Below are 12,291 nucleotides of genomic sequence, written 5' to 3' on the forward strand. Positions count from 1 at the left end.
CTCCACAGAAGCTTTAGCCATATTTTATAATATGCAAACTGATTTTAGGCAAGCTGTAACTAGGGATGGGGCAGTTTGAAAAGTTCCTATAATGTTATCAGTATTTGTGGTTTTTATTATAATCAGTAATTAAAATTATTATTTTAAAACATTCATGTTTTTTTAGTGAGCTGTTGAACAATTAAAATCTAATCGTTCAAATGAATCAACTTAAGTTCAAAATAATACAAATGATTGCAAAAACAGTGCTAGAAGCAAGACACGACAAGACAAACGGTGAGATTTTCTCTATGGTGAAGACTGTATAGAAACTAAAGTACAAAGAAGCCTCCTTTGCCTTCACTTAAAGGAGCATTATGCAATAAGCAATATTTTTTGTCCCTCAGCTCCCCCTACAGTCAGGAAGTGTAATATACTTTTACATCACTGCTGTAAGTACAAATTGTGTTTCAAGTCCCACCAGAAGGACACACTTTACACAGACATTTGTTGGCAAGGTAAGAGATTCTGGACCATCACTGAAAGTGAAAGAAGCATATGGACTGACAGGGTATAGTAATATTACAGAATTACAAAGCATTAAGCTTATGCTTTGAAGCTGTTATTTTAAGGTAAAATAGCTACATAATGTTGCTCTAATGGCAAATAATGTATTTAGTTAAAAATAAATGGATTATCAAGAAACAGTCAAAGTATTTTGCTTGTTTGGGGCAGGAACTAGTCAATAGCTCTGGTCCTAATGCAATCCTAAATTAAGATAGAGTTTGATTTTATGCTGGATGTTTTAAAGGTGCAGTAGGTTTTAGACAACCATTAAAACGTTGTTATTTTGTCTCAGAACTAAACACTTTCTATGGTGAATGGTGAAAAAAAAGATCCAGCAACTTTTGCACATGGGTAGTCATTCTTGTTCACCATCTCAAAACAACAAAAAGTTCACCCAAATTTTACATCTTGGACAGCTATTGCCCCTCTCTTGCAATCTTTTCACAAACTAGAAAGTTACCAAACACATGCAGCATATTGTGTCTGTATTGTCCTGGTCCACACTCTACAGCGAGACTACAGCAGCAGGTTGTTTATTTTCAATTTCAGATCGATGTATCCCTAATCCCTATCTCTTTCTGCCCCATCCCCGGACCGTTAACTGATAACCACAAACACGCACGAACATTCACATCAGTCCTCTGAATCATTATCGGAATCAAGCAGACAACAAGTTTGTGAATGAATAGGATTCATCTTGTTATCTGTGTTAACCCAGCTCTTCCTTCCTGACTTCTGATTAATTGGAAACCTGGCTAGTGTTTGTATTATGCCCTGCCTGCAGTCCCAGCCTGGATCGATAGAAAAAAGCCAGGGTCACATGAAGGCTAATGTTTAACCTACATGTAGTGAGCTGTAGGGCATTTTCCCCACTCAGAGTAAAAAACATTTGACGGCAGCTGATAATAGTTCACATGAGTTTATTGAACATGCAAGCCTTGCTCATGTATGCAGGCCAGCAGCAGGAAACTAGGACCATGCTCAGTCTCACTGCTTTAAGCGTTCACTTGGCACTGTCTTGTTGGCACAGCTAACTTGCTGCGTTGCGTTTAAATTAAATCATATTCTGGACGAGTGCAGTCATATGCTCCTAGTGCTCACTATTTCCTTTCAATTCTCTTTTTAGCAGCATCGGTCAGACGCCTACTTGCATTGCATGCTCTCAGAGTGCGCCGCTTAACTCTTCTCTGGAAGCTGTGGTTTGACTATAACCTCACAGTTGCCCTATAAGACTGATGTCTGGTTCATGGCTCATACACTGTACATTGCAAAAGCTACTGTTGTGCCATGTATTTGTGTATTTGGAAATGTTTAAAGGAATAATTTGGTAAAAGAAAACACATTTTACCCTTCCTTGAATGGATAAGCTAAGACATGTTTAGTATCTCAGGTGTACTTCATTCAGTTTTGCACTGGAGCTACAAAGCTGGTGTAGATAACAAGTAACGGAAGCTTGGAATGGACAAAAATGACTCATGTATCAATTCATGTGTTACAGAAAAAAAACATGCTGTATGTAATGTTAGGTGTCTACCAAAGTACTCTTATTGGTGTAGCACGATCTCATGATTGTGTAGAATTATCCACTATGCTAAACCAACTGCCGAGCTCTAAGCTACACTATACCGCTACACAGTGCAGATCTCCTGTCCTGTCCATTTGTAACGATTCCCTGTCTCAACACTTTCTTACTCAGGTGTTTTGGTGACAAATAGTTGAAACTACAGGATTATGTTCAGGCTTCTGTGTTGCTATGTATAAGCACTAATACAGTTCGGATAGTCAAAAGTAATAATTCATATTCTAATTAAAGATATTACCATTGCATGAATTAATATGTATATATATATATATATGTATATATATATATATATATATATATATATATATATATATATATATATATATATATATATATATATTTACATGCATACATGTAATCTATAGTCTGTAACACAAAATAATGTATTCTACACTATATATATATATATATATATATGTGTGTGTGTGTGTGTGTGTGTGTGTGTGCGTGTGTGTGTGTGTTTTGACATGATGTGAATTTGGCTGTTCTTCACATTGTGTTATTCTATTCTATATCATGATGAATGGACCAATAGAAATGCTCCAGAATGACTTGAAATAATTTCCCATTTACTTCTAGTTATTACGTTATTTTCTTTCTCCTGTAAAGTTGCCTTTTTACATTTTACGTTTATGCATAACAGCGACACAATATATGGATGGAAGTAAGCTTTGACAAAACCAGTGATTGCAACTGAATGCAGTTTCTATGGTCAGCCACTTTCTAAACACAAAACAGCTCTAGCTTCCATTGTTTTGTAGCTACAGTAGCCTTGTAGCTCCAGTGCGTAACTATAGAAGTCTTGGCCTGTGTTGACTGCATTTTAGGTAGAAGGGTTCATCTGTTAATGACTTCCTGCTGATTTATTCCTTTAAGGCTGAATGAAACCACGCGTGTTTCATCAGAGGGGCTGAGCGCCACAGGGTCTGAGAGCAAACTGCAATGCAAACGCAGAGCATTAGGCTGTGTCATTCAACCACTGCATTTTGCCTGCTCTCTTTCTGATTTGTTACTTTCGATCTCCTCTGTCCCCCCTCTCTCCTTCACCCCCCCTCAACCATACTAAATTCTCACCATAGTCCTAAAGTCAGGTAAGAGGGCATGACTGTTCCCCAAACACACAGACATTGACGTGGCCCCTTTGACTCATTACTTCATGGAACACTTGTCTTGTGATGTGCTTCATCTGTTACTGTTCATTTGACTGAGTATAAAGCTTTGCTGTAAGATGTATTCGAGAACCTCTTTCTCTTCTTGCCTAAGGATCGCAACTTCATTTTTCAGTTGTAGAGTTTAGAGCCAAGCTTTTGTTTGGCTGTGTTGTGCTTGACCATTTCATTTTTTAAGCAACTCTGCCTGTGCTGAGCTTTTTGGCCGCTGTGCTTGTGAGCCTTGTTTTGGTTGTGGAGTGGCTCATTTCCATTAATGTCGCTTCCAGGGATCCAAAAGAGTGTAGCTGTGTCTAATTTCACTATTTTTTTTCACAGCTTGTACATTAAACTAAAAATGGAAGGGTGTAATTGTGTGCCCCATTTTGAAATCAAACATGCTGGTAATCAGTGATGATTTTTTATGGCTAATTTAAAAAGGTAGTAGAATGTAAAAATAGACAAATTTTCTTTCACAAATTCACACAAATTCACAAATACAATACTGTAATGTCTTGTATGATTTTACTTTTGTAGTCTTTTAAAAAATATGTGGAAATAGGCCCATCAGTAGAGTCTTGAGGTCTTTCCCATGTGCGGTATCTTTTAGCTGGATATTCATGAACAGATATTGTATTATCAGCAAACACTTGCCAAATTTACAGCATGCAGTAAACTCAAAGTGGCCTCGTCATATTGATTGTCGTAGTACAGAACGCGAGCACATGCAAAACATACATGCAGGCAGAATATAGGTCAGTCTAACACAAGGCTACTGGCTCAGTTGGCAGGGTTTTTTTTTTTGTTTGTTTGTTTGGTTGGTTGGTTATTTTGTATGAGCGGCCAAGCAATCTTTTCCAGTCGGTATTCTGTAAGAGAATCCAGGACTGTGCTACCACAGCTTGTTCTCACATCTGTTTGGACTTTTCAAGTGTAGTTATTCCTTATCTGGGACAGAAGGGAGAACTGCATGGATTTAGGACCATCATAAACATGCTTGAGATTCTCATACAGGTCATGCGTCATACCTATAGGCAGAGCATTACATTGTCAGCCACTGCTAATCAGAATCATATCTTCCCTTATTTATGATGCTGTTCACTTCTCTTGACACACAAACACATACAAACACCCACATATACATATCTCTATATCTTACAGAACACACATACTGTACATATGTGTATGTATATATATATATATATATTTATATAGTCTATGGATACAAGACAACTAAAAGTTGTCTTGTGTGTTTATGTGTCTGTCCTGTGCGGTGCTTTGCATCCTGTTGGTTTTCTTTTGGATTTGTGTGCCAGTTTCCCTGGAAGCTGCATGCAGTAATGTGTGGTTTTTGTTTGTGTTTTTGTTTGTTTGTTTGTTTTTTGTGGGGTGTGTGTGTGTGTTTTGTGTTCATCTCATTGTCACCCTTCCCTCGTCCCGCACTGTGTGGTAAACTGTGAATGCCAACAGCCTGCGCTCCTTCAGTTCGGATAGGTCCAACACACTGAACCGGAGCTCTTTCACCAGGGACAGCATGATGATCGAGGAGATCCTGGCGCCCACCAAGGACACGGTATGCCCCCGTCCTCTACACCTAGCTCTCACTTGCCCATGCAGTACTGTGCAGAAGTCTTTGGCCAACCTAGAAAATGTTGTTGAAAGCAATGCGTCTGGTGTGGACAGTAAGCATTTATTTTGAGAGATGGAACGTCTGCATCCATGGGTATTAGGCAGATATCAGCAAATCCGTCCTGTAGGTGGATCTGACCAATCATGCTTGACCAATCATGTCATGAAGGCCTGTTTGGGTGTCAAAATGAGTTAGGGGGCGTTGCGAGTTGCGAGCTGCGAGCTTAAAACATTGATGTTTACATTAACTGCATTTGACTTGTGCTCTTATCCAGAGCAATGTACTTTTAAATCATGTTACACAGGGAGGAGAATGTAGTGTTGAAAATCTTGCTCAAAGATTTGCATTAGTCTAGTATGGTGTGCTTGCCCATCCGGGGAATCAAACCCTAGTCTGCAACTGGAACGGGTGTTGCTACCCACTACGCTACACCAGCCAAAAGAGAGGTTAGTTAGATTATGTGCTGCCTATCCAGTCAGAGACACACTGCCTTAATTCTCATGTATTTTATATAATATTATTATTGTAATATGATATGTACAGGTCTATAAATGAGCCAATATGTTTCTCCTAACGTCATGGTAAATTGGCTGGTGTGTTTGATGAATCTGACCCGTAATGTGATGTGTTGTTGATAGTGTTGTTAGTGTATTTCTTCCTGTGGGGTTGTTGAGTTTTTGAGTAGTTTGAGCTTTATAGCCTGCTTTTAGATGTGCTAGGGAAACAGTTACATTAAAATTCAGACCAATGAAGGTTAATACTCTAAATTGTGATTTTATGTTCACTCTTAATAATTAAGACACTTCAAGGGTCCTTAAGCATGCCATAGATGAATCACTTTTGGTTGTATAAAGGACCATTGTGTTCAAAAGAGATGTGTCAGTGTGAAGAACTTTTTAAAGATCTCGTTTGAGATGAAGGTTAATGTGTTTTTTTAGTGGTTCTTCTGTGGTATTGCTCATAGAACCTGTTGAATCACCTTCATTTTTAATAGTGTGTGTGGAAGTGTGTGTGTTTACCTTTTCCAAATCAATCCTCAGTACCCCAGTATATAAAGTTATCATCTAATAACTGGTTGAATTAATATTAAGTATTATTCATTATACATTAGTTGTATTAGTTGTATGCAGTAGTCTGGTGTGCTGGAAGTGGAATTCTACATCATAAGAGTAGTCGAGAGGGAGAACAAGCTCTGGGTTCTTCTGTGTTTGTATTTATTCTAGTGCTGTCTATACTTTTACAAGCTGTAGCAGGCTTACTCTCCAGATAAATAGGTTTAAAGAGTTTTCTTGGCTGGCCTAAGACTTTTTCACAGCACTGTACATCTGACCTGCTATCATTAGGAGTTCCTACTAATCCCTGCTATTATTTGTATTAGTTTCCAGCCAAATTCTCCAATCTATTATGCTGTTCAGTATTACTCATGTTTCATCCCTAGTCCAGAAAGACTTTTGAACATTGTTAAATGTTTAGAAGACTACTTCTGCGCAATTTCAGCCAAAATATCAAAGAATGTTAGCTTATTTTTGTACTCTGGCGAAGCATGTGCTAATTGCTTTAACAAACCAGACCACACAAATTGTCCTGGTTTGCCTAAAGAGGCTCCATTGTCTCAAAGTGGACCCTGAGGCTGGCATTTGTCAGCAGCACTTCCATTTTTGCTTCATGCTAGTTTTTCGGATGCGTCTGGGCTATTTCCATATAGCAGCCCCTGCTGAGGTGAGAACTGATGCGTGCTTGAAGCTGAGAAAGGTCAACGTGTCATCTCAGCCTTTTGTGTTATGTCTGTTCAGTACTGACTGCTTGTGTGAAGCTTGTTTTGGGTGGTGATTACAGTGAAAAATCTCTTCTTCTTCAAATGCTTCAGGGCGTCTGTAAAGCGATGCCCTTCGTTGTTGAACCCCAAAATAAGGTACAAATGCACTGAAGGATCCCATGTTATTGTTTTGCCGATTTAAAGCTCAGACACAGGGCACACATGAAATTTAGATGGGTGGGGGGGATCTGCTTGCGGCCTTGGGCCATATTCTGTGCCTGAACTGCCATCGCTGTCCGAGAAGCACCTTTTTATTTGCTGCCCTCCTGTGGTTTGTAGCCCAGCTTTTCACAACGTGCTTTAGAACTTCTCCACCTGGCATTACTGTTTGCTTCTGAAGTTTCAGTTCTTCCCCCACTCTCCACCACTCTTTAAAGCCATTTTAAACCGTAGCTGTGCATGCGTATGTATTGATGCTTTCTACCATCAACTGCTGGATGAGGTGATAAATGTGCGGTTGAGATGCTAATTGCACTTGTCCGTCCCACCGCACTTTTCTCCTAGCAGGGGTTATTGCCATGCACTGAGAGTCTGGTTCTTTGTTGTGGTTCACCGCGCTGCCACAGTGAAAGTCAGTCTGAAAGACAGTTCTTATTCGTAGTTCTTATTGTGTGTGTGTGTGTGTGTGTGTGTGTGTGTGTGTGTGTTCTGATCCTCAGCACCTGGCTGTAGCCAAAGAGTTTGATGCTGACTCTCTAAGGCGCTACAGCTGGGCAGCGGACACCTTGGACAATGTCAACCTGGTTTCAAGCCCCATCCACTCAGGGTAAGAGCTGTGTGTGTGTGTGTGTGTGCCTTGCAGTTGAAATGGACAGAAACATAAAGTAATAGATTACCTAAAGGACATGAATTGATTAATTATTAGAAGGCTAGAGTTATGCTCTTTAAATGCAGTACATTGCTCTGCAATTTGACAATTATGATATGCAAACAAGACTATTCAGCACTTTTATACCCCTGATTTAGCTGTGTCCATTTCCTCCCACTAGCTAGGTCTTCCTCTGTCATACACAATGCTACCAAGTTGGGAGGGTGAAGGCTAGCTTGTGCTTCTTCAGAGTCACATCAAGCCAGCCTTCTAAAATTGTTACATCCACTAACAGATGTGCAAACTAGCTATAATCACAGAGAGTGATAGAAGTAGAAATGCCTAAAGAACAAATATATTTATGATAGGTTGATAGGTGATATACAGGTTGACAGAACTGGTAAATAGTGTTCTCCTCAGAGCGCATTGAGCTTTACAGTGAGCTATACAAGGAATGCAGTTTTGCTTCACATGTATTGTAGGGAACACATGCTAGCCTTGTATCGGCAATGACACCTGCAACGAATTCTCTTGACGCATCTCATTTAACTGTGCTTACAATGCTAATGCTGTTTCCTTCCTTTCCTTCAGTCTCCTGTTGCTCTCTGTGCTCTATTTGACTATCCTCTTCTGTTTTCCTGCATATTAAGAGTGTTGTCTTGGTGCTGATGCTGAATCTTTTTGACTGAATGATTTTGCCCGTCCACCATTGTTCCGTTTTTGTTTCATTGCAGCGTTTCCTCTCCGCTCCCTCAGTATGACTCCAGGTGACCGTGGTTGTGTCCTGTGATCACAGTGTTTCTCTTTCTTCTCCCTTCTGTGCTTGTTTCATTTACTCTGTCTTTCACCTACAGTCCATACTAAGCTGGTTAGCAGGGTGAAGCAGTGTGATGTATGTGTTTGTCACCTAAACAGAATAGAAAGACTTTCCGGCTGGGGGATATTTTGACCCTGAGCAAAGTGATCATTATTAATAATAATAAAAAAGCTGTGTCTTTGGATTTAGCTGATGCCTTTGGTCAGTTGTAAAAATCTAAAACTGTATTTCCCTCAAAATTAGCAGAATCAGGTTCTGTTAAGTTTAAACTTAACATGAAGTATAATATATTTCCAAGACAGGACCTGGATACTCCTTGCCTTCATCTTTATGAATGTGACACATCGGTGCCTATCAGCAGGGGTTGAATCATTGATAACTCTAGCCTTAGCAAAGTTTTCCTCTGATTCAAGCTCTATTTTTTTGCTACATCTCTATATGATGCTGCACCACTGGAGCTTATGTGTGTCATGAAGGCATTAAAAACCATTTTGGTCACCAAGGCCTCAGCCGTTTTTATATGGACACTCATTTAGGGAAATTTGGTAGGATCCCAGTTACCTCCACTTACCTCCAAGCGTTCTGTGAAAATTACTGGGAGTGAACGCCATGCAGCTAGTGTTGTTGGTCAACTCTTAACTTTACATGTGGTTTTGATAAAGCATGGAATGAGTTTGAGGGGATCTCTGTCCCAGGCCATCGTTTTCAATAACACAACAAACACGTCTAATGACCACTTTTGGCTTCTTGAGCAATTATACTTGGCAGTTTTGTTGCTGTACAGAATCTCTGTTTTCGTTTATGTACCTCACAGTTGTGGTTGGCATATTACATACACTCATCATCAACATGAATTCCTTGGCCATTTTGAAGAATCCTGTGGTAGTACTTTTTATTTCACCAGTTCCACTGGCAGCAAAACAGCTCCAGACCATTTTGCTTCCTCCACCATGCTTAACAGTTGGCACAGTGTTCTTGGGGTTGAATGCCTCTTCTCCAGAAAGCTATTTCTTCTGGTTCAGTCAGGCTTAAAGGTGTCAGTTGTGGAGCAGGGGATTTTATCTTTAAGAGGCATTTCTGACTTGTGTAAGTCTACAATCATCCTTCTCAGGTCTGCTCTGAGCCTCTTGCGTTTTTGTTATGTGGGCACAGAGATATTAACAGACATTTTGGATAATCATCTAAGTGACTGTGCTTATATTTCTGACCCTGAATGTATCATTTTGAACGGTTTAAATGTTGCACACTTATTCTTCCCCGTAAAAAGAGTAGTTGAGGAAATCATTGAAGCCTTTCAGAAATGTCATGACATTCACTCCCATAATGAGCTTATGTAAACTTCCAACCACAACTGCATATGATTGATACTCATCAAAGCTAAAGTAAGCAGGAAGATCACGAATGCCTCCATGAAAACTGCCAGGGCTGAGTGCTCAGTCCCATTTCCTTTTTCTTCTCTCTCACCTCTTTCCTGTCTCTTCCTCCCTGGTGTTTGGTTGTGTGACTTCTTTTTATTAATGTTTTTTATCACAGCATGGGATGACCTTAACTGCTCTGCCTCCACTCCGTCTGCTCACTGTGCCATCTGTATTGCCCTCGCAGGTTCTTGGTCAGCTTCATGGTGGACGCCCGCGGTGGCTCCATGAGGGGCAGCCGCCACAATGGCATGCGCATCATCATCCCGCCACGCAAGTGCACAGCCCCCACTCGCATCACCTGCCGCCTGGTCAAGAGACACAAGCTGGCCTCCCCGCCTCCCATGGTGGAAGGAGAGGGTCTGGCCAGCCGCTTGGTGGAGGTGGGACCAGCTGGAGCTCAGTTCCTGGGGTAGGTCGTGTTCTCTCCTCACTTTCATCTGTACTGTTCCCAGGGATATGGGAAGCCATTTTAGGTTGGGGGTGCTGAATTTTTCTTCATTGTTGATATATACAATGCAAAATGGCATCATACCAAACTATTTTCTCTGCTCTGTAGACTCTGTAGCTGTTGCAGTAGGAACCACTGTCATGGGAAGATCACTCTGATCTCTCAAGATTGATGGTGCAGTCAGTGTTGCCAAAAAAGAACGCCAGTAGTGTCCGTCACTGTCATCCACTAATGATAGACAATACAGAAATATGTAAGAGAAGATAGACTCCAGTAATATAATTCGGGTATGTAGTCCTCTCATTCAAATACAACTTTTCTGAGTTTGCCTTCAAAGGCTCCACTATATCAAGAATACATATACACACATACCAGAGCTACCGACCACAATAAGAGGCTAACAAGCAAAACAAGATGCATGGAATTTTCTGTGTTCTACCATTGATTCCTAAGTTTACTAGCAAAATGATTCTGTGGGATCTTTCAGCACATTCTAAAAAAAATACAGCCAGAGAATGATGATGTAAATGTGTGTGAAGCTCCTCCTGGTGAGGAAATTCGATCACGAGTTGTCTTTTTTGCACTTTGGCAGTGCCTGGTAATGGGACCACTTAAGACACATTCACATGCTCATGTCTCAATGTATCAAAAGAGCCTTCCAAATTGGGTTGAAAATGGGATAAAATTTGGAATTATTTATTTATTTGTTTGTTTATTTTTTTCCTTTAGGCTCATATTTAAGCAAATACAAATATGATCAATATGCAATTAATTGCTATTACTTTTAAATATGAATATTTAAAGCATCATTTTGCAACAATTAAAACATAAAACAAACACATAGACTGGAAACGGTGCTCCAATTTTTCCCATTATTTCTTTCATTCCATGGCATTTTCTAGGAGTTGCAGTTAAACAATATGGCAAGCCCTAAAAGTTGGATTCAGCTCCCCCACTTCCCATGTCCCTGACTGTTTCAGCCTTTTTGCCTCTCTCTTTCTCTCTTCATTGCCATGGAAATCATCTGTGTTTGGTAGCGTGTGGTAGCGAGGTGTTTCAGCAGTCAGATAGGCCAGCTTTGCTCTCCATTATCATGCCAGCCCCCAATATCTGATGGTAAATCTACAGGATAGGCTAGCCCTTCTCTTTCATCGTCTGCTCAACTGATGCTAGATGGACTAATAAAAGGCATGTGATCACGTGAGCAATGATGGTTCATTGCTAAAAGTACTGCTGAAAGAGCTCCGCCATAAGAGAACTCACAGTAAAACGCTACAGGATGTAGAATGTTGGAGAAAGTCTCAGGCTAACTAGCCTTCATAGTCTTCATAACCGGATCTGAGGATTCCTGCAGCAATGACAGTCTGTTTTGTGTTCCTCCTTTTTGTTCCTCTAATTGCTGCATGGATGTTATTCAGTAAACTCCATCTTCCCCGAAAACTCCCCTCTCTTAATGAGGGGGAGAGCTTCGTTAGCCGAATCCTGCAGCTTGGGCCTCGAGGAACAAAATTTATTGGGTAGGATTGTGCCGCTTAGAAAAGACGCTCCTCTCCGACGACCTTTCTTTTGACAAAGCCATTGTCGATTTTACGTTTGGGCTGTTTTACTTTTCAGTCACCTGTTTCTTTGAGGCTTTCAGTTGACTGAAAGCGGATGGTGTCGGCTGTTCCAGCTCACTCTGCTGCGCTTGTTGGGCATGCTACCTGCTGCTGTCATGACTGCCACCTTTTGCCCATGTTTGATCAGACTCAGACTCCCGCTTTTCCATCCCGGGTGGGAGGAGGTTTCATTTGCTCTTTCTGTTCTGGAGAAGGTATCATTTGCTGTTGCAGTTTGGAGAAACCATCAGCATTTCTAAAAGGAGTAAGAACACTGTAATACCCTGTACTGAATTATGTTACACTAACATCAATATACAGTGTGTTTCGAATCAAGGATCCTGTGTATTTACAGTGAAATATGAACGACCTGGGTTGAAATTCAGTAGTGAAACACATGGTGTTTTCATGGTACCTTCTCTGTAATTACACATTAAATGTGAGTTTCTGTCACTTCATGTCTGTCACTGTGGGGAATGT

At 40.5% G+C, this 12,291-nt stretch overlaps 1 protein-coding gene across 28 annotated transcripts in view; it reads left to right on the forward strand.

Annotated features, from left to right (window-relative positions):
• The window catches only part of ank3b (ankyrin 3b), a 200,930-nt gene that overhangs the window by 163,020 nt on the left and 25,619 nt on the right, over positions 1-12,291 (forward strand). For 16 of the 28 annotated variants that reach the window (XM_072668035.1, XM_072668031.1, XM_072668040.1 and 13 more), the window contains 5 exons: positions 4,747-4,849; positions 6,774-6,818; positions 7,382-7,488; positions 8,265-8,297; positions 9,950-10,174. In XM_072668035.1, the coding sequence (XP_072524136.1) occupies positions 4,747-4,849; positions 6,774-6,818; positions 7,382-7,488; positions 8,265-8,297; positions 9,950-10,174 (513 nt within the window). The remainder of the gene's footprint in view (positions 1-4,746; positions 4,850-6,773; positions 6,819-7,381; positions 7,489-8,264; positions 8,298-9,949; positions 10,175-12,291) is intronic. The other 12 variants (XM_072668034.1, XM_072668037.1, XM_072668039.1 and 9 more) reach the window with 3 other exon arrangements.

This window comes from Salminus brasiliensis, chromosome 22, assembly GCF_030463535.1.
Source record: "Salminus brasiliensis chromosome 22, fSalBra1.hap2, whole genome shotgun sequence".
NCBI lineage: Eukaryota > Metazoa > Chordata > Actinopteri > Characiformes > Bryconidae > Salminus > Salminus brasiliensis.